At 36.8% G+C, this 23092-nt stretch overlaps 1 protein-coding gene and 1 long non-coding RNA gene across 4 annotated transcripts in view; one reads left to right on the top strand and one right to left on the bottom strand.

The window, feature by feature from the left end:
* Window positions 1–506: 506 nt before the first annotated feature.
* The window catches only part of RAB10 (RAB10, member RAS oncogene family), an 84817-nt gene continuing 62231 nt past the window's right edge, over window positions 507–23092 (bottom strand). The window contains 4 exon segments of the mRNA NM_001003277.3: window positions 507–1028; window positions 5623–5724; window positions 6227–6316; window positions 11616–11754. Coding sequence (NP_001003277.2) covers window positions 945–1028; window positions 5623–5724; window positions 6227–6316; window positions 11616–11754 — 415 coding nt within the window. The 3' untranslated portion in view covers window positions 507–944.
* LOC111090542 lies at window positions 972–10279 on the top strand. Of its 3 annotated transcripts, XR_005372231.1 has the most exons (5): window positions 972–1116; window positions 2399–2493; window positions 3532–3967; window positions 4533–4643; window positions 9882–10279. It is a non-coding gene; the product is annotated as an uncharacterized LOC111090542 (long non-coding RNA). The 3 variants fall into 3 exon arrangements; XR_005372230.1 differs by lacking the exon at window positions 9882–10279 and having other exon boundaries at window positions 4533–4926; XR_005372229.1 differs by lacking the exons at window positions 4533–4643; window positions 9882–10279 and having other exon boundaries at window positions 3532–4105.

The raw sequence follows: 23092 nt of genomic DNA, 5'->3' as shown, positions 1-23092 counted from the left end.
GTTAGAATTGATCTTTCAGTTTACTTATTAGCAAGTTAAATCAGTACTTTATGTTAAACTTGAAAAACCTACTAGTTTGCCCCTTTCATTTTTAAATAACTCATACCATTGGATGGTGGGGGAGGGAGGAGCAAATAAAGCAGCATGCAGGAAGACAGACACAAGGAAAAAGTGGCCAAAGAGAAGAACTGGTGGCAGGAATAGCTTTAAATATCAAGGCCACTTAAAATAAGACTCAGCAAACCAAAGCTATCATTTCTGCATTACCCTTTGTCCTCAATTAACTACTTTGAAAATTACAGCCAAGCAAACCACAAACATTTCAATGGTTTATGTTTGGATGATATGTATGTCTCCTGCACATGCTTCCACCAAAACAAACAAACAAACAAAATAAAGGGAAAACCAAAGAAGTTCCTTTCCACATAAGGCACAGGACAAAATTAATCCCATTTACACATTCAAGGCGAAAATGAGTGTTTTCCTGGCTTTTGTTTGTTTCTTTTGCTATCACATGTCTATAGATTATAGGGACTCAAGCACATTATCCATGACAGAAAATTCCACTGTTGTACAAAATAAAATTGTTAATTCTAACTTTTATTCTTATACAATTTGCAGAATAGAGTTGAAATGATTGCTATAGGTTTTAATGTTGATAAGAAGAACTGGACTATAATACAACTGAAATGCAGTGGTGAGCTGAGCAAGTACATTTAAAAATGAAGTCACAGACATGATTTTTCTATACATTTTCTTGTTTGAAGAAAATTATAAAGTCAGCAAGCAGTCACGGATGAAAGAACAAATAAAACAGGTGGATTGGAGAGTTAAGATGAGGAACAAAAATATCTGTTTAGAGTTAAAAATGGACAGAGTGGTTTATTTTGCAGCAAGAGGAAAAAACAGGGTGGTGGATGGCAACTGACGGAACAGGAGAACGCTCAGCAACATTTGCTCTTCCAGCCTGTCACGCCGCCTCCACTGCTGATATCTACATTTTCACTGTTGGGCTCTTTTACAGGGGTCTGGAACAAACACACAAGGAAAGCAACCCATGAAAAAACATTGCTACAGAGAAATCAAGATTTAACCACCAGAAATATTCTCATAAAGGTAACAAAATGTAACTAGTCACCTGAGATAGGTTTTCTCTCCCATGCAAAGTGAAGATTCAGCAGCTTTGTTTCTGCTGCCATTTCACCTGCTTACCCCAAGTTCTGAACTGTCTAGAGGCCTCTAGACACCCCTGTAATAAAGCTTTCAATATCTTTTCTGCTCTAATTTGCATAGAGGTTTGCTCTTAGCCCTGACCCCCTGAGTATCTAGAACTTAAAAAGCATTATCAAGCGTATGTATAAAACCTGATGTTGGGTCAAGTCTAACCTCAGAGAAGTAAAACAGCCCCTTCTGTCTGGTTACTTGCCTTTTGAGACTGAAGCTTGAAATACTCTATCATAGTTCTATTTATTTTTCTATCATAGTTTTAAAAAGGCAATCTCAACAATGATATACTAACATTAAATGGAGGAAAAAGAATAGGGCAGAATGCAAAGTTGTGTAATTCATGTTAAAAATGGATATAGAAAAAAAAATCAAAAGGAAAGACACCAAATGTCAATAGGAGAAAACTCTCAGGTACTGGGTTTATGAGTGATTTTATTTTCTTCTATGAATAATCCTGTATTTCCCCAATAACCTAAATATTAGTTTTAAAATCAGAAGAATATACTATTTTTAATGGATAGCCTAGTCTTTACAGTATGCATGAAAAGAACATTTTAACAGCTTACATACAGTAAAGCATACAAATCTTAATTGTGCTTAGATTTTTAGTATATAATATGAAGCTAGCAGCTCAAAATATAGAACGTAATACTCCCAGAAGGCTCCCCTGTGCCCCTTTCCAGCCAGTTACCACCCTCCTAAAGGTAATCAGTACTCTCATTTCTGTCACCAGGGATTAGTTTGTTTTTTTTTTTGTTCTTGACCTTCAAATATATGCAACCATGTTTTATGTATTCTTTTATGTATGATTCTCTTTACTCAGCATCAGTCTGTGAAATTTACCCAGGCTGTTTTATTGTGTTAACAGTAGTTCATCATGAATGAAATTTTAAAAGTTAAGATATAACTAGAATGTATTCTCTCATGGCAATATAAGGGAAAGTTAAAGTAACCCAGGGGGTAAAACTTAAAATATTATAAAAAGTCATGTAGCCCAAGAGAAGCCCTACTTAAACTCATAAGGAGGTGAAATTTTGACTTGCGCTTTGAGCTCACCTACCTACTCTTACTGCCCAATGGGATTCTTCTCATTGTATGTTAAAATTTCAAGTTTTGCATTAAAAAAATCTTTGTGAGTTTTCCTGAACAACCAACTTTACTCCTATTGCAGATCTTGAGAAAAATGTACGGAAGAAGATAAAGAGGCCAGTCAGCATATATCCCACAACAAAAGAATATGGTTATACAGGAAATATTCTTTCTCTGGTAATTTTCACATGTGGGTCAGTTAAAAGTACATGGGTGTTTAAAAAAACAAAATACATGGGTGCTTGTAACCAGGGAGGTCACTATATTAATTAGCACCTCACTCACAGTCTATCCTTTTACAATTTAACTTAGATCCTTGAAAGAGACTCTCTGAAAAAAAGAATTATCCCGTGCAGAGTAAAATATTTTAAAGCCAAAAGTATTAAATTTATTAAATACATGAAAACTGTTCCTAGCCAAAAATAAGGGCGAATAACCAGATTTAAAAAGTGAGCAAAGTTTACAGAAAAGGAAATACAAAAGTGATTCTTAAACCTATCTTTAAAAATGCTCCCCATACTCTTTAAGAGAGCTACAAATTAAATATACATTTTTAAAAAATCTGCCAGGCTGGGAAAGATCTGTAAGTCTTACAATCCATTATGTGGCTAGTGTGAGTAAACAATCTCATCCATTGCCAGAAGGAGTGTAAATGGGTACAAGCCTCATACCAACATACGGCAGCATGTAACAGAATTATAAAAATGTACACATATGCTCTTTGGCCACTTCTAGGATTCTGTCCTTCATATACTTGAACATAATCATAGTCTTGCAAAATGGTTTAAAATTAAGATTATTCACTGCCATACAATTTATGAGATCATAAGGCTGAAAATCACCTGAATGTCCCTCACTGAAAAACATGTTTAATTATGACATATCCACTCAAAGGAATAGCATTCAATTATTTTAAAAGTGGAATTATTTTACTTATTTTAAGTGCCAGAGTACATGTTGCCCTGTTTAAAAAAAAAAAAAAAGGTGGGAATAAAATATATATTCAAATTTACTCATATATAAATAATTAAGAAGTTAATTACATTGATTACCTGTGGGGGAAGAATGAGAAGTTGAGGGAATGTGGTGGGAAACTTCCCTGTACTTTCACTCTCTTTAAATGTTTGAACCACGAGAGTGAATACCTATTCAAATAAGTTAAAAATGTTTTAAATCGCTTTCATTCTAAAATTAATTTTTCTTTTATCAACTCAGGAGAGAAATCATGACACAGAAAGCTGCTCGCCAAGAAGCACTCCTGTATTTCCCATACACTAATTTAAAGCATGTTTATGTTTGATGTTTTAACTCCTAACTTTACCATATTGAAAAGCGTATGTATGTGTATGGGGAAAAAATGGGATCTCACATTGGGGCCTGCCTATAAGAGGAAGACTCCAGACTGAGATCTTAATTGGTGATTCCATACTTTTAAACCTCTAACTAATGTGATAACAAGGAAGATCTATCAACCACGGGGACACAGATTATAAGACTACATAAACTTTATTTTTTTTTTAATGTCAAGATTAATGAGAAGACCAACGGATACAGTGTAGACAGAAAAAAAAAATCAAAAACAATGGAGAAAACTAAAAAATCCAGAAAGAGAAAGAACACAAGAGACAAGAGTATTTCAATAAGTGTTATGGTAAATTCTGTGGGTATAAGAATAATTTTTCACTGTGACCTACCAAACTCTGAAATACAAAGTATTCCACAACTAAGTTATTTTTCTATTCCTGTTATTCTTTTCATTTAATTAAAAATATGAACATTTTCCCTTGTCCACCGAGTACTTGACTTCTTTATTTTATTTTTTTTTCCTCACAGGCATATTTTCAAATATAAAAATGTATTTCCACAAGGAATTCCAAGAGGTTTTGGCTTTATATACTTGTGAAAGAGTATTTTTTAAATTTTAATTTTTTATAACTTTAAAAAGACACATTAAAATTTCTGAACAAAACTATATAAACATATGGGTCATTGAGTAATTGTGTTCTCTACCTCCTTCTCCTTACTACCATCACCCACTTGGAATACTTACTACTTAAGAGTTTGGTATAGATCCTTACAGATCTTTGTTTTGCTAAATAAACCAAATGGGTGTGCACATGCATTTGCATGTGTGTTTGGTAAGATATATAATTTTAAAAAGATCATATTACACGTATTATATCCTAACTTGCTTTTTATTACTCAATATATTATAGATACCAGGATATCAGCAGATGTGGAAGGGCACAACTTTTGCTTTAGAGTTCCTGTGAAAAGCAGTAACTGGTGACATTTTTCTGGTTTGAACACACAATTATAGTTAACAGGTAACTACATTTCACTATTAAAAAAATAAGTTGTTGATTTCTCTGAAATTTCACTAGATGTATATTTGAGATCCCATCACTATTATGTTTTATGGATAGATTGGTTTTGAAAAAATACTGTTATTTCAATTATAAAAATAGGATGGTTACCAGAAGCAATTAAATTTTCTCCTATACACAATTAAATTTTTTCATATACAATGCCTGCTTCTCCTTTAGGAGCTATGTCAGATTTCTTTTCTGTTTTTAAGTGCATTTAAATGTACCTTAGATTGAATAAATAACTCAGAATTTATAACCAAATCTGCGTATTAAATCTACTCATTTGAGGAAAAATATGAATTAGACTTCTCAATTTTGCTACAAGTTACTCATATTGGTAGGTATGCGATTCACAAATTGAAGCTAAACTAACTGAAGTAAAATGAATTCCCTGGGATCATGTTTCAGCAATTTTTAAAATATCGCAGATTGACATAACTGGCTAAATGAAATACAGGGATGGATTTACGGCACTTATTCAGTATATAATATATATATGCTCTTTACTGGCACATATGAGAAATGACTATATATATGACTATATATCACAGAATCAAGTGATTCTGTAGCAGTAACTATTACCTTAAATTCTAAGAAATTACAGCAATGCAAAGAATGTATAAAAGAAGTGAGTCCAAAAGTAAACAGAAGAGTCATAAGACCACGGACAAGACAAAAAGTTGAAAAAAGGGGTATAAAACCGGAGAATTGAGAGTCAGTGTGGGAACTCAATGGTGTTACTACTGACCAGATGCTAGAGATTTCTAATAGCTCACTGCTCCCCTGTTCCGTTTCTACTTCACTTTAGAGGGTTAGTTACTTGTGACAGGTAAACATGTAGGAACAATACCATCCAAATCTAATTCTGTATGTTAATCCATTACTTCAAAAAAGAATTGTGACCCTGGGCACCTTGGGAGTAAAAATTGGATCTTACCTTTCGAAGGATATCTTCAGCTAATGTGAGGAAAGCCTTTTCGATGTTTATATTTGCTTTTGCACTAGTCTCAAAAAATCTAATACCATGCTCCCTTGCAATCTAAAATAGAAGCAAAATGTCATGATAAAACTATCAAGCATAGAGTGCCAACTGATGACTTTAGCATCCTGTATGAAACATTATTATTCTAAAGGCAGCAGTCCCTACTAGGTTATATAAAACAAAATACTTCAATGGGTCATGATTCAAACGGTCAAGTTCTTTCAAAAATAAGTAAACAAAAATAACAAAAGAACTTTATCCCTTCGGGAGTTTACTTCAGATACTTAAAGTCTTAAGCTAAAAAACTGAGAATCATTGATTAGTACTTTCCCTCCTTATAGTTCAAATACAGCTAAAAATACTACTACCACAGATTTGATTCTCCCACACTTGCTAGATATGCACTGGAAAAATTCACTCAAATGATAAACTGCTTCTCACAACATTTATAAAACAATGGGAATAGCTCAGCACACTCCATTACCACTACCAACAATCAAATGCAGTACCATCTTCACAAAGAAAGGACAGCATATTAGTTTCATTCAGAGCTTTTTACCTGCTCTCCTTTTCCTTTAGGTACAACTCTTTTATCGTCCATATCACATTTGTTTCCTAGTAACATTCTTTCCACATCTTCATTGGCATGCTATAATGGAATGAAAATTTAATTTACACACTACCACGACTTACATCTTAATAGTCTCTTGTTTTTCTCAATTTTCAGTGTCACTTTTATAATCTGTAAATTTTAAAGCAATCACCCTGAAAGCACCCTATGTTAAAAGCCTATACAAATGCGTAAATTACTTAGAAACACAATTCCTAAGACGTACGGCTATCAAATATTATTTTACCCTAACAGGAGGCTGGTCTAGTTTCTAGATATATTCTCATCAAAAGAGAAGATATAGGCAAAAGATCTGAAACTGGAATGAATCCCTTATGCATAAGTTAAAACCAAGGTGGACCATGATTTTAGATAATGAATATCACCCAGTAGAAGCCTTAATTAAAAATTCTACAGAGTTCTTAAAATCTCAAAAAACTACACTGCTAGAGCACAAGAAGATCCCATGCAGAAAAATCAGTTAAAAACAAATATTTGCTCCACTGAAATCCTGACATCATTTGCACAAATAGAAAAATCCATCCCTAAAATTCATATGTAATCTCAAGGGACCCTGAAAAACAGGCAAAATGATGTTGAAAAAGAAGTACGAAGTTGGAAGATTCATACTTACTTCCTGATCTCAAAACTTACTACAAAGCTACAATAATCAAAACAGTGTGCTCTGGCATAATGATATATACATAAATAGACAGAATATAGAGCCAAGAAATAATCCCTTGCATGCATGATCAAAAGATTTTCAACAAGAGTGTCAAGCCCACTCAATGTGGGAAAGAAAGAATAGTCTTCTTTAAAACTGGTGCTGGGCATACCAGATATCAATACGTGAAAGAATAAAGTTGGACCCTTAACTTACACAATATACAAAAATGAACTTGGGGCGCCTGGTGGCTCAGCTCATGATCCCAGGGTCCTGGGATGGAGTCCTGCATAGGGCTCCCTGCTCCACGGGAAGCCTGCTTCTCCCTCTCTCTCTGCCTGCCATTCCCCCTCCTTGTACTCCCTGTCAAATAAATAAATAAAATCTTAAAAAAAAAAAATCAAAACAAAAATGAACTCAAAGTGGATCAAAGGCCTACATATAAGACCTAAAACTATAAAACTCATAAAAGAAAATATAGGAGAAATTTTTATGACATTTGATTTGGCAATGGTGTCTTGGATATGACACCAGAAGTATAGGCAACAAAAGAAAAAATAGGCAAATTTTACTTCACTAAAATTAAGAACTTTTGTGTGTCAAAGGTCTCTATTAAGAGTGAAAAGACGGGATCCCTGGGTGGCGCAGCGGTTTAGCGCCTGTCTTTGGCCCAGGGCGCGATCCTGGAGACCCAGGATCGAATCCCATGTCTGGCTCCCGGTGCATGGAGCCTGCTTCTCCCTCTGCCTATGTCTCTGCCTCTCTCTCTCTCTCTCTGACTATCATAAATAAATAAAAATTTAAAAAAAAAAGAGTGAAAAGACAACCAACCCCCAGAGTAAGAAAAATATTTGCAAATCATCTATCTTTGGTCCAATACTCCTTTCCCTGCATGTCTCTACAGCCAAGGTAGTTAGGTTCTCTAGATAACAAAAAGTAATTTGAGATTTGATTTGTCTTAAATTTGAATCCATCACATGCTTTCCACCAGCCCTATCCTTTTATGAGCAACTTTTACTTATTTCTTCAGATCTCAGCTTAAATGTCATTCCTCATATCAAGATTGTTTGGCTATTCCAGGTCCCCTGGCCTGCACCTCCATATGAATTTTAAGATTAACTTGTCAATTTCTGCCAGCTCACCCACCCCACCCCCCAAATTCCCAAGAGAGTAGGTGGGATTTTGACAGGAATTACACTGAATCTGCAGATCACGTTGGCTAGTGCTGCCATCTTAACGATGTGAAATCTTCCAATTCATAAACATGGGGTGTCTTTCCAATTACTCAGATCTTTCATTTCCTTTTAACATTTTATGGTTTTCAGTATTTAAGTCTTGTATGTCTTTGGTTAAAATTTTCCTAATTTTTCTTCTTTTTGATGCCACTCTAAATGGACCTATATTCTTAATTTCATTTTTGGATTATTCACTGCTAGTATGTAGAAATTCAATTGATTTTTATATACTGATCTTGTTTTAGCAGTTTTATTTTTTGGTTTGTGCATGGTGTTTTTTTTTTTAAGTTTTTAGTTATTTGACAGAGAGAAACAAAGCAGGAAAGCCCAAGAACAGGGGGAGCAGCAGAGGGAGAGAGAAACCAATGTGGGGCACAATCCCAGGACCCAGGGATCATGACCTGAGCCAAAGGTAGTTGCTCAACTGACTGAGCCACCCAGGTGCCCCTATGTGCATGGTTTCCTTAGGATTCTTTTTTTTTCTTTTTAAGATTTTATTTATTTGAGAAAGAAAGAGAGGGGGCATGCACACAAGCAGTGGGAGTGGTAGGGAGGTGAGAGAGAAGCAAGCTACTCACAGAGCAGGGAGCCCAACGCAGGACTGGATCCCAGAATCCTGGGATCATGACCTGAGCCATAGGTAGATGCTTAACCAACTGAGCCACCCAGGCACCCCTCCATAAGATTTTCTGAATACAAAAATCTCATTACTTACATATACAGTTTTCCTTCCCAATCTGGGTTTCTCCCTTTTCTTTTTGCCTAATTGCCCTGGCTAGAACCTCTACTACAATTCTGAGCAGAAGTGGCATACTTCTCATTTTTGTGATTGTAAGGGCAGGTATGATGCTGACTGTGGGATTTTCACAGATGTCCTTTACTAGGCTAAGGACATTCTTTTCTATTTCTAGTCTGTGAGTGTTTTTATCATGAAAGGGTGTCGGATTTTGTCAAATTTTCATGGAGTCTGTTGGAACGATTGTATGGCTTTTTGTCTTTTATCACGATGGTGTACTACAGGGGTGCCTGGGTGGCTCAGTCAGTTATGCATCTGCCTTCAGCTCAGGTTGTGATCTCAGGGTCTTGGAATCAACCTCCACATCAGGCTCCCTTCTCAGCAGGGGTCTCCTTCTCCCTCTCCCTCTGCCCCTCCCCACTGCTTATTCTCTCTCAAATAAATAAATAAATAAATAAAATCTTAAAAAAAAAAAAAAAAGATGGGTGTATCACACACTGATTGATTTCTTATATTGAACCACCCTTGCAATATATAATCCTTTTTAAAATGTTGGTGGATGGGAGACGTCTGAGTGGCTCAGTGGCTGAATATCTGTTTTTGGCTCGGAGCGTGATCCCAGAGTCCCGGAGATGGAGTCCAGCATGGGGTTCCCAAAGGGAGCCTGCTTCTCCCTCTGTCTATTTCTCTGCCTCTCTATCTCTCATGAATAAATAAAATCTTAAAAAAATATATGTTGGATCAATTTAGCTTTTTTTCATTTAGTTAAAGCTTTAATTTCTATAACAAAGTGAAAATTAGGCAACACCAATCTCTTATATGTCAGATATGTTGGAAAACTGAAGCCATCAGGCCTATGAAGTTAAATATATAAGGCTCTAATATTTAGACATTAAAAACACATTTGGCCTTAGTCCTCTGGCACTTACTCCTAACTTCCCAAGTGACAGAGTATCTTTTGTTGTTTAGAATAGGGTCCTTGCTGCTTACCTACATTTAGGCTAATGAAGAACTAAGGCAGAGGGCGGCTGATCTCCAGAGCTTCACAAAGGAAGCTGGTCACCAGAGGAACCATTCGTGATTAAAGAATTAGAACTTTCAGCTGCCACTCCTCTACTTACCAGGAGGTGAACGGGACTAGAGATTAAGTTTAATCACCAGAGGCCAATGATTTATTAACTAACTATACCTATGCAGTAAAACTCGGATCAAATCTCTGCAACAATAAAGTTAGGGGACCTCTTCTAGGTTGGTGAACACATCAAAAATGCCCAGAGGGTGACATACCCAGAGATGGATGGCATGGAAGCTCTGTGTTCCCCAATTCCCATACGCTTCCTTTACATCTCTTCTATTTAGCTGTTCCTGCACTGTATCCTTTATAATAAAATTATAAATGTAAATACAACACTTTCCTGAGTTCTAGGAGTCATTCAGCCAACTATTGAACCCAAAAGTGGATCCTGGGAACCCCCAAACTTGCCAAGTCAGACGAAGTGTGGGTAGCTGAGGGGTCCAGGACTTAACATCTGAAAGAAGGGCAATTTTATGGGACAGAGTCCTTACATTTGGGGGTCTGACACTAAGGCTGGGTAGTTAGTGTCAGGATAGGACTGAACTGTAGAAAATCCAGTTCATGCCACAGAATTTGGAAAACTGGTTATTGTTGGAACAACACTGCACAGTGTCTTTATCAATTGCTCCTACTACACGTGCTAACTTGGCTGAATTATAAAATAAAGGCTGAGGAAATCCAAAATGGAGCCTTTTGTTTCAAAATCTGCTACGATCAACTGATAATAGTAACACACTTTCAAGATTTATTGCAGCGATGGAAAAGTTATTAATGAACTGTCAGGATTGCTACCATTGAGATATCATTATCTTGTGTCTAATACTACCTTAAAACTAGGTCTTCTAGCCAAAACTGCTTTAAAGAGTTAGTCTTAAGGAAATTCAAAGCTTAGAAGACTGCAGTAGGACATGAAAAATTATTTCAACAAGAAGCTAGACCTATATTGCAGGACAGAAACAGATCTGCTTTGACATGTATTTTACTTTTTAAAACTGACATCTTCACATGCGATGATATGGCACTATTTTCTTGGGTTTTTACCACATCACTACTCTGTATCTTTCAAAATACCTAGAAGTGATACATTTCTGTTGTTTTAAATTACTACTAAAAATGTAATCTATTCATTTAATAAAAATCTACCAACAAAGAATTCATTTAAAAAGCGGTATGAGGAAAAAAAAAAAAGGTATGTGGGCAGCCTGGGTGGCTCTGCGGTTTAGCGCCACCTTCAGCTCAAGGCGGGATCCTGGAGACCCGAGATCGAGTCCCACATCAGGCTCCTGCATGGAGCCTGCCTCTCTGTCTCTCATGAAAACATAAATATAATATTTTTAAAAAATAAAAAGAGGTATGTAAAACCACTGGTAGCTTCTACATGGGGCCATCTTATAAGAAGGCTATATAGAATTTTGGAATAAGTAATTGCTTTGGATGGGGTTCTAGAAAGACTTACCCAAAAATTTAAGAGAAAGGTAGGCAAAATATAACATTAACCTTTAAGAAGTAAAATAACTCAATAATAATGATAGTACATGATATCCTAAACATAATTTAGAATTATTTATCCTTAGCTAAACATAAAAATGTGTCTTTATAAAAGGATTTATACAATTTCTAGGTCTTACCTCATCTATGTTTCTAAGCCATTTGCTGATGTTTTCAAAACTTTTACCATTGGTGATGTCATATACTAGCATGATACCCATTGCTCCTCTGTAGTAGGAGGTTGTGATGGTGTGAAATCGCTCCTGGCCTGCTGTATCCCTGAAAAAAAGAAACAAAAAAAAAACACCAAAAAACAGTAATAATTTGTATTAAGCATTCTGATATTATTACATTCTAGATATATTCATGACCTACCTACAGTGAACAAAAACCTGGAAGGGAAAAATCCTAGAAAAATGACATGTAAACTCTTGGAGCTTATTTTAAAATGAACACCAGGGGCACCTGGGTGGTTCAGTCGGTTAAGCATCTGCCTTCCACTCAGGTCATGATTCTTTCCTCAGGTCATAATCCCAGGGTCCTGGGATAGAGCCCCACATCGGGCTCTCTGCTCTAGCAGGGAGCCTGCTTCTCCCTCCCCCTCTCCCTCTGCCTGCTGCCCCACCCCACCCCACTTGTGCTCTCTGTGAAATAAATAAAATCTTAAAAAAAAAAAAATCAAACAACAGTAAGTGTGCTAAAAACTCTTGAAATTCCATTTTATTCAGTGATCTAGTTCTAAAATATAACACCAAAACGTGAATGTTTAGAACATTAAAGGATTACAACATAGTACAGCCACGTTTACCTTTAGGATCGTTTACAAAATATTGTAAAGTTAATCTCATTTTTAAGTAACAAAATGGAAATATGTAAATAGAATCTTTTCAATTCCTTCATGCCAGAGATCTAAGATATATATTTTGCTCCTGTAATTTTCCCCTCTTGTTCGCATCACTAATTTCTTCCTTTTATGAATCATTCTCATCAGCATACATACATGTTTACTATCTCCTACTTTTCGAAAAAAGCAAAATTGAAAAAACCCCACAGTACACACACACACGAGTGTAAAAAAAAGTGAACTCTAAATAAGGTCTTTTGATTTTATCAATGTAAATTTTCTGGTTTTGCTTTCATATTGTGGTGTAAGATGTTACCATTGGGGAGAGCTGGGTGAAGGATACACAAGACTTTTTTGTACTATTTTTGTAACTTCCTGTGAGGCTATAATTATTTTAAAATAAAAGTTAAAAAACAAAGTCTGCTGGGGAGGGGAACAGAGAAATGTGTTAATTGGAGCGATGTAGGGTTCAGAGATGTACAGATTTGTGTGATCACCAACACAAACAAGATAGAAAACTGTTGTAGCACCCCTCATCTCCTATAGTCCCTACACTCTGGCCAATAATCTGTTTTCCGTATCTGTAATTCTGTCATTTCCAGAATGCTATATAAATGGAATCATGCCATATACAACCTTTTGAAATGGTCATCTTTCCCTTTTTCACCATAAGCTCTTTGAGATCTATTCAAGTTGTTGCATGTAATACTAATCTATTCCATTTTATTGCTGAATAGTATTCCATTGTATGTACATATCATAATTTGTTTAATTACTCACCTGTGGAAGGACACTGGGTTGTTTCCAGTTTTTGGCCATTACAAGTAGGGTTGCTATGAATATTATATACAAGTTCCCATGTGTATATCAGTTTTAATTTCTCTGGGATGAATACCCAGGAATGTTATTGCTGAGCCTTATGATAATACATATTGAAATTTATAAGAAACTGCCAAGCTTTTCTAGAGTGGCTGTACCACTTTACATTCCATCAAGCAATGTAACAGATCCAGTTTTTCTGCATCCATCAGCATTTGGTGTTGTTACTATTTTTTATTTTAATCTAATAAACAGGTGATGCTTCATGGTCATTTAAATTTGTATTTCTCTATGGCTAATGATAGTGAACATTTTTTCATGCAATTATTTGCCATCCATATATTCTCTCTGGTGAAATGGCTGTTCTTGTCTTCTGCCCATTTTCTAATTGGATTGCTTTTCTTTTTGAAACACTGCTGCATGTTGAGAATTGAGTCTTTTGAGAGTGAAAGTTTGAATACTGAAATCCAATTTACTTATTTTTAAAAAATCTTTGATGAATCATGGCTTTAGTGCTATATCTAAGAACTTTTTGCCTTAAGTTTTAGGTCCCAAAGATTTTGTTTTCTTCTAAAAGAATATGGTTTTACATTTCACATTTAAATTGATGATACACTTTCGAGTTAATTTTTGTACAGGGTGTAAATTTTAAGCAGAGGTTCACATTTTTACTTATGGATATCCAACTACTCTAGCACCATTGTTGAAAATGTTGAGGAAAGAGCCTTTCTTTGAATTGCTTTTTGTACCTTTGACAAAAATCAATCAACCATGACCCAGTTCTATTTCTGGGTTTTTCTTTTTCTTCCAATGACCTATGTGTTTATGCCTCCCTCAATACCATACTGTCTTGATTACTGTAGCTAAATAAAGTCTTAAAACCAGATAGATTCCTCTCACTTATTTTTGTCAAGAGTTGTTTTGGCTAACCTAGCCTTTCCATATAAGTTGCTGTTTTTAGGTAGGCTCTATGCCCAGTATGGAGCCCACTGCAGGCCTTGAACTCACACGTGTCAGATCAAGATCTGAGCTGAGATCAAGAGCCAGGTGCCTAACCAACTGAGCCACCCAGGTGACCCTCCATATACATTTTAAAACCAGCTTGTCGGGATCCCTGGGTGGCGCAGTGGTTTGGTGCCTGCCTTTGGCCCAGGGCGCGATCCTGGAGACCCGGGATCGAATCCCACATCAGGCTCCGGGTGCATGGAGCCTGCTTCTCCCTCTGCCTGTGTCTCTACCTCTCTCTCTCTCTCTCTCTGTGACTATCATAAATAAATAAAAATTAAAAAAAAAAATAAATAAAACCAGCTTGTCTATACCTACAAAAAATATCTCCCTAGCAAACTTCTTTAAAGAGTTCTCTAATTTCTGTCTTCCCAAATTCATTCCTCAACCAATTCTGACTACTGCTACTACTATTCTACAAGACTGTTCTTCTTCAAAAGGTCTCTGAAAACAACCTCTGATAGCTAAATCCAGGATTTAGTTCCTTTTTATATATTTTAATCATTCATTAGGATGCCATAAAATTGACCACTTTCCTTTCTTGAAACAGTTTATTATCATGGCTTTTATGACAATACATGTTTCTGCTCTTAGTTCTATGGCACTGACTGCTCAGTCTCAGTAACTTTTACTGGCATTCTAACATTCAGAGATATAGTAGATGACACTATCTACATAGTAGCCAAAGCAATCTTCTTTAAATATATGTCTGATCACACCATTTTTTTGCTTAAAACTTCCAATAGCTTCAATGGGGAAAGAAAAGGTTTTTCCACAAATGGTGCTAAAACAACGGTTATCTCCATGTGAAAGAATGAAGCTGGACCCCTACACTTTAACCATATAAAAATTAATTCAAAACAAATCTAAGACCTGAATCTAAGAGTTGAAATTATAAAACTCTTAGAAGAAAATATAAGAAGGATGCTTAACACCATTAATCATTAGGGAACTACAAATCAAAACCACTTCATACACTCTAGGATGGCTATAATCAAAAAAGCAAACAACAAAGGATGCAGAGAAATCGAAACCCTCATACACTGTTGGTGTAAATGTAAACTGATGCTGGCCACTGTGGAAAATAGCCTGGCAGTTCCTCAAAATGTTAAACATTTAGATATGATCCAGCAATTCTATTTATTGGTATATAACCAAGGAAAATAAAAACATATGCCAACACAAAAACACATACATCAATATTCATAACAACATTATTCATAATAGCCAAGAAGCAGAAACAACCTGAGTGCCCATCAACTGATAAATGGATAAATAAAATGTGGTATCGTTATACAATGGAATACTATTCAGACATAAAAAAGAATGAAGTAGTATAACTCCTACAACATGGGTGATTCTTGATAACATTATGTTAAGTGAAAGAAATCAGACACAAATGATCAGATAGTGTATGATTCCATTTATATGAAATGTCCACAACAGGAAAATTCACATAAGTAGAAAGTGGCTGGATGGGGAATGGCTGCTAAAGAGTATAGAGTTTCAAAAAAAAAAAAAAAAAAGTATGGGCTTTCTTTTTGGGAATATACACAGGTTCTAATATTGTGGTGATGGTGTATACATACCTTGAAAATACACTAAAAAAACCAACTGTATACTTTAAATGGGTGAACTGTATGGTACATGAATTATGTCTCATCTCAATAAAGCTATCACAAAACAAAAAAGATTACTAGGCTTAAAAAAATAAAACAAAATATCTGATTTATTACGACTAGAACCAACTCCAAAATTGTTATCTTGAGGTTTACAAAGTGTTACAGGACTTGTTCTTTCTCCAGCCCCGCCCCCATTTTTTTTTTTTTTAAGATTTTATTTATTTATTCATGAGAGACACAGAGAGGAGAGAGAGAGAGAGGCAGAGACACAGGCAGAGGGAGAAGCAGGCTCCCCTCAGGGAGCCCGACGTGGGACTCCCTGGATCTCCAGGGTGTCCAGGATCACGCCCCGGGGTTGAAGGCGGCGTTAAACTGCTGAGCCATCTGGGCTGCCCAAGCCCCCCAAATTCTTTTTTTTTTTTTATTTTTATTTATTTATGATAGTCACAGAGAGAGAGAGAGAGAGAGAGGCAGAGACAGAGGCAGAGGGAGAAGCAGGCTCCATGCACCGGGAGCCCGATGTGGGATTCGATCCCGGGTCTCCAGGATCACGCCCTGGGCCAAAGGCAGGCACCAAACCGCTGCGCCACCCAGGGATCCCGCCCCCCAAATTCTGAGGCATTCTTTTCTTTGACAGTTAGTGTCACGTTTTTTTTTTTAATGTCCCCAAATTCGCAAGCTTGTTTTCACTTGACAGCCTCTGAACTAGCTGTTGCCACAGCCTGCCTGTACTTGACTGGCTCATATTCACATTTTGACCATCACCTTAATAATGAAGCCGTCTCTGACTACCCAATTTAAATAGTCATCCAGTCTTTCTCCATTCCGTCCCCCTACTTTACTTCTCTGTGTAACACTTATTACAGATTTATTGTCTCCCATGTTTTCTAAAATTAAAGTTCCATCAGAGATCTATCTTGTTCATAGCAGAATGCACGGTATCTGCAAGTTGAATAAGCATTCAAATGTTAATGAGTCAGTATTTTAGAAAATTACCTTGCTGATTTTGCATTATTTTATTTTATTTTATTTTATTTTATTTATTTATTTTTTTGTATTATTTTAAATATCAAAGCACTCCAATTCAGTTACATGACCCTTAAAAATATTTTTAAAATAATGCTTATATGTCCCAAAATATATATAGCCAGAAATATAATAGAACTACTAATACATCAATATTCCTTACATTCAATCCTGGTACACAATTACCATGTTCACACATCTGCCCTCTATCCATCTATCAATTCAAACATGTACTGATCATCTACCTTGTGCTGGACATTATAACACACAACATGGGTTTGGAGTCAGATCCACGTTTATCCTCAGACTCCAATCCTTCTGGGTAGGTGAACTTAAAAGTATATAAAAGTCAAAAAAAAAAGTATATAAAAGTCTCTGGATCTTTTTTTTTCATTCCCAGCTGGAAGAAATAACTAAAGTAAAATTCCATAATTTATTTATATTATAAACAAGCCCAAAGCAATCTGTAGTAGAAAAATATGCAAAGATACAATGTCATTTTGAGATCTAAAATTTATGATTTCAAGATGTCCTTAAGTCAAAATCATCTCTGTAGATGCTCTTTCAAGTTTGTATCTGTGTTGAAGCTGTACTCGAAGCTGCTTCACAAGGAAATCCCTGGCTTTGACTAAAGCCTATTTCTGAAAAAAAAGGTAAGATAAAATGATTTTTTATTTAGCCAAGTTAAAGATGACCTGGGTGGACTTTTCAACTTTTGTAAGAGAATTTCAGTCCTGTCACTTGCCTAACTCACCTCAAAGTATATGGATTTGCCCTTTATTTATTTATTTTTTTTTAATTTTTATTTATTTATGATAGTCACAGAGAGAGAGAGGCAGAGACACAGGCAGAGGGAGAAGCAGGCTCCATGCACCGGGAGCCTGATGTGGGATTCGATCCCGGGTCTCCAGGATCGCGCCCTGGGCCAAAGGCAGGCGCCAAACCGCTGCGCCACCCAGGGATCCCAACCGCTGCGCCACCCAGGGATCCCTGCCCTTTAATATAATGTAAAAAATCCTGGGTGCCTGAGTGGCTCAGTCAGTTAAGCATCTGCCTTCGGCTCAGGTTGTGATCTCAGGGTCCTGGGATCCAGCTCCACATTGGGCTCCCTGCTCAGCAAGGAGTCTGCTTCTCCCTCTGCCTCTGCCCCTCCCTTGCTCCTGCTTACACTCTCTCTCAAATAAATAAAATCTTTAAAATAAAAAATGTAAAAATGTAAAATCCCATCTATTCATTCTGCAAGTATTTACTGAACAAATAGTACATGCGAGATACTATTCTAGACACCAGAGAGAAAGTTGTAAACAAAATAATTCCTGCCTTAATGAAGTTTTTATAGTCTACTGGGGGTAGGCAACAACCAAATAAATCATTTTTTAAAATATTTTATTCATTTATTCATGAGAGACAGAGAGGGAGGGAGGGAGGGAGGGAGGGAGGGAGGCGCAGAGACACAGGCAGAGGGAGAAGCAGGCTCCATGCAGGGAGCCTGATGTGGGACTTCATCCCGGGTCTCCAGGATCAGGCCCTGGACTGAAGGCGGTGCTAAACTGCTGAGCCACTGGGCTGCCCCTAAATCATTATTTCTAAAACTATGTATCTTCAGAGAGTGAGAAGTACCAAGAATATAAAAATTAAAGAGACTAGGGGCTGATATTGGGGATGGTGCAAGCAAGTAAAATTTTAAACAGAATGGTGAGGGAACACCTCAGTGAGAAGGTAAAGGGAATAAGGAAGTATCTAGGGGTAACAATGTTCTAAAAAGAGGGAAGGGGATCCCTGGGTGGCGCAGCGGTTTGGCGCCTGCCTTTGACCCAGGGCGCGATCCTGGAGACCCAGGATCGAATCCCACATCGGGCTCCCGGTGCATGGAGCCTGCTTCTCCCTCTGCCTGTGTCTCTGCCTCTCTCTCTCTCTCTCTCTCTCTGTGACTATCATAAATAAATAAATAAATAAAAATTAAAAAAAAATAAAATAAGATAAAAAGAGGGAAGAACAAGTGCAAAGGTCCTGACCCAGGGCTAAGGAATAATAAAGAGCACAATAGGACTTCAGCTTTTTCTCTGAGATAGGAAGTCTACTGAAGGCTTTAAAAAAAGAAGTAACTTAACCTGCATTTAAAGAGAATCATTCTAAGGGCACCTGGGTGGTCAGTTGGTTAAGTGTCTGCCTTTGGCTTGGGTCATGCCTGGGATGGAGCCCTGCACTGGGCTCCCTGCTCAGTGGGGAGCCTGCTTCTACTCCCTCTCCCTTTGCTGCTGCTCCCCCTGCTTGTGCACACTCTCTCTCTCCAATAAATAAATAAATAAATAAAATATTTTAAAAATGAAAATAAGAAGAATCATTCTATTTACTGTGTTGAAAAACAGTGTGTGTGTAAAAGCAGAGTCGGAAGATAATGCAATACCAAAAAAGGGTAATTAGAGATCAAGGAGTGGAGGAGCCAGATCATCTTGATATAGCCATGTTGGAAGAATGTATGACATTTGTAAATGAAAATGGGATAGAGAAAGCCTTTAAAAAACTTAGGGAAGCATATAAAAAGAAGGAAGGTAGTTGGGTTTAAGAGATTTTGGAAGATGGAGGAGACTAAAAGAACAGATGGAGTAGAATGTCATGGATCAAAACAAACTTAACTCCGAATTTAAATAATGATTATCTTCTTTTCAGAGGGGCCATTAATATTTCAGTATCTTTTCTATTGACATTTCATATGTAACCAGTATTATAAAACCTCCTCTAAGTGCTGTTGATTTAGATTTAACTAAGTAATGTCTTTTGCAGTGTATTCTTTCTTGGTAGAGAATTTAGTCATAGATTTGACACTGAAATGCGTGTATAATTTGCTAATTTTGTAATGTGAATGAATGGGGAAGAAGAAAGCATATCATAACTAGACGGTTTTGGGGGCTGTTGCTCATAGTGAGGTACTGTGGAAGATCTCTTTACATTGTTACTACTTATGACAAAAAATGAAGTAAAAGTTTTGTATGCCTCCTACACTATAGCCAGTAGGCACTTCTGGAGTCCCAGGTGCTACACACACACACACACACACACACACACACACACACACTCTTTTGTCTTCAGTAAGTATATTTTCAGCCTGGATTTTCTCTAGGAAACTTTAATCTTTCTCTAAGGATATAGAATTATTAATTGATTTATTCTTTTCTTTTTTTTCTTTTTTTGGGGCAGACATTATGTTTTATTTTTTTCCTTGTTCCCTCCCTCCATTTATACCTTTCTTTCAGAAAAGAACTAAACGGTTTCTACTGTGATAAGAAAAAAATTTTTCATGAAATCATAAATTACATGTGATCACAGGTACCTTGTGACTAAATAGATGAGATTAATTAAAGAAAAAAAAAAGAATTTGGAGTTGAGGAAAATGGAAAATATAAATACACTATCTCCAAAGGACAATTTATTTGCTATGCTTATCTTAGAAAACTTACCTAGAAATTTCTTGGGGGCCAAGGCAAAAAAAGGGAAAAGAGAAAGGACTAAGGAGGGATACCCACAGTAGATTATATTACTCTTTTCAGAAATAATGTAAAGAATGCGGGGGAAGGGCAACCCAGGTGGTTTAGCGGTTTAGCACCGCCTTCAGCCCAGGATGTGATCCTGGAGACCCGGGATGGAGTCCCACCTCAGGCTCCCGGTGTGGAGCCTGCTTCTCCCTCTGCCTGTGTCTCTCATGAATAAATAAAAAAAAATCTTAAAAAAACAATGCGGGGGAGACCAGATACAAATGCAGAATACGTTTTTGTAAACCTCCTTCTTGTTATTTTCAGTAAATTAACAAATTTAAAGGTAAGGATGATAAAAATTGTGGTCTAAGAATGTAAATAAACATACAGTTACAAATACGTGTGTGTGCCTGTGTGTGTAGTCTTTATTGATCTAACTTAAGGATACAACCTGGAACAACTGATAGCATGTCTCTTAGATGGTTTTACTTAAATGACCGAACACTCCTTGATCTCTACCCCTTTTCCTAAATCCTGCCTGGACACTCCTATCAGGCCCTACCAATTGTTAAGGCAATCAACCACTTATTTCCAACCAGAAACTTGAGTTCTTGCTCACTCTAAGCTAATTGATGACCCCCTTTGCCCAGGGCTAAAAATAGCTACAGCTGCTTATTCACTGCCCAAATTATTTTTAGATTTGCATGAACACATACACCCAAGATTAAAGACACCAGGTTGACCCCAATAAGCAAAACCAGGTTTTAAATACCTGAAGAGCAATTTAATGTTGTATGTACTCACAATATTATTTGTTTACCAAAATACAATTTTTTTTAAGATTTTAAAATTTATTTATTCATGAGAGACACAGAAAGAAAGGCAGAGAGAGGAGAAGCAGGCTCCATGCAGGGCGCCCGACGTGGGACTCAATCCCAGGACTGCAGGATCATGCCCTGAGCCAAAGGCAGATGCTCACAACCACTCAACTTGGTTTTCCTTTCTTCTGATTTTTTTCTTCTTTTTTTAAAATGTATTATTTATTTATTTATTCATTCATTCATTCATTCATTCATTCATTCATGAGATATACAAAGAGAGAGAGGCAGAGACATAGGCAGAGGGAGAAGCAGGCTCCATGCAGGAATCCCGATGCGGGACTTGATCCTGGGATTCCAGGATCATGCCCTGAGTCAAAGGCAGATGCTGAACCACTGAGCCACCCAGGCGTCCCTGATTTTTTTTTTCTTCTTTACCTATGTTGAAAGTTTCTGAAATTACAACCCAGTGGCAACAGGACTTTCCTTACATAAAATAATAGATACACAGCTAAGAGAATGTTGCAAAATCCTATTTTTTTTCCCCACTGACATATTATAAAAGAAGTGATATGTTCCTAAGAACTAAAATAGCTTATTTTCTTGTTAGTCCCACATGCAGGGTCAAGGAAGCTGTGTACTCTAGCTGCTATTATGACAGCTATTTTTAGTCTGGGCACTGACAGCACTAGAACAGACCAGATCCAACATCATTTGCTCTGCAAAGCAGAGACCCTAAATTTCCTACCTTTGTGTTTTTGGTAACATAATGAAGTTATTTCTTACTTTATAAATTAGGATATCAAATTTCGCAGAGGCTTTTTTTCTTAAAATTTTATTTTTAAATAACCTCTACACCCAGCGTGGGGCTCAAACTTAAAACCCAGAGATCAAAAGTCACATACACCACCAAATGAGCCAGCTAGGGACCCCACAATGAGTTTTATTTTAACAAGATCTGCATTTCCTTATAGATATGCAATTTCTCTACTTCAAAATATCATGAATTTTAACTACGTTTATCTTCATTAAAAAAAAAAAAAAAAAAAAGAAGTCTGAAACCTGCTCTTGCAGTGCTTATATTCCAGTGAGGAAAGGAGCAAGCAAATAAGTAAATATATAATGCCAAACTGTGATCAATGCTAACAAGGTAAACAAGCTGGAGCGATGAAAACTGGGGTAAGGAGAAGGGAAGACATAATCTATAATCTAGATAGAATGATCAGGGAGGTCCCTGATGTTTATGGTGAATGAGAAGTATGAATAGAATCAACCAAACAAGGTCATTTAGTCAACAAATATTTACTGAGCATCTGTATTTGTCAGGCTCTATTCTAGGTGGTTGTTATAACTATGTATCAGACAGATAGGATCCCCATCCCAAAAGGAGGAATAACGGACATTTAAAAAAATATTTTATTAATTTATTCATAAGAGACACACAGAGAGAGGCAGAGAAATAGGCAGAGGGAAAAGCAGGCTCCCCGTGGGGAGCCCGATGAGGCACTCGATCCCAGGACCCCAGGATCACAACCTGAGCCAAAGGCAGAAGCTCAACCACTGAGCCACCCAGGTGTCTTAATGGGACATTTTTTTTAAAATATGGTAACTTAAAAAAAATATATGGTAACTTAATTTTTTTTTGTAACTTAGTTTTTTTTTTTAAAAAAAGATTTATTTATGGGACGTCTGGGTGGCTCAGTGGTTGAGCACCTGCCTTCAGCTCAGGGCGTGATCCCAGGGTCCTGGGATCGAGTCCCTATCAGGCTCTCCATGGAAAGCCTGCTTCTACCTCTGCCTATGTCTCTGCCTCTCTCGCTAAATAAATTGTTTTAAGACTTTATTTATTTAATAAAGTGTGTGTAAATGAGCGGAAAAACAAAGGGAAGATTTCCCACTGAACGTGGAGCTGGATGTGAGTCTCAAATTGACAAACCTGACATCATGACCTGAGCCAAAATCAAGAGTCAGACCTCAACTTAGAGCCACCTAGGTGCCCCCAAAGTATGG

This window comes from Canis lupus, chromosome 17 (genome assembly GCF_011100685.1).
Source record: "Canis lupus familiaris isolate Mischka breed German Shepherd chromosome 17, alternate assembly UU_Cfam_GSD_1.0, whole genome shotgun sequence".
NCBI lineage: Eukaryota > Metazoa > Chordata > Mammalia > Carnivora > Canidae > Canis > Canis lupus.
This window is presented reverse-complemented; position numbering and strand designations above follow the sequence as displayed.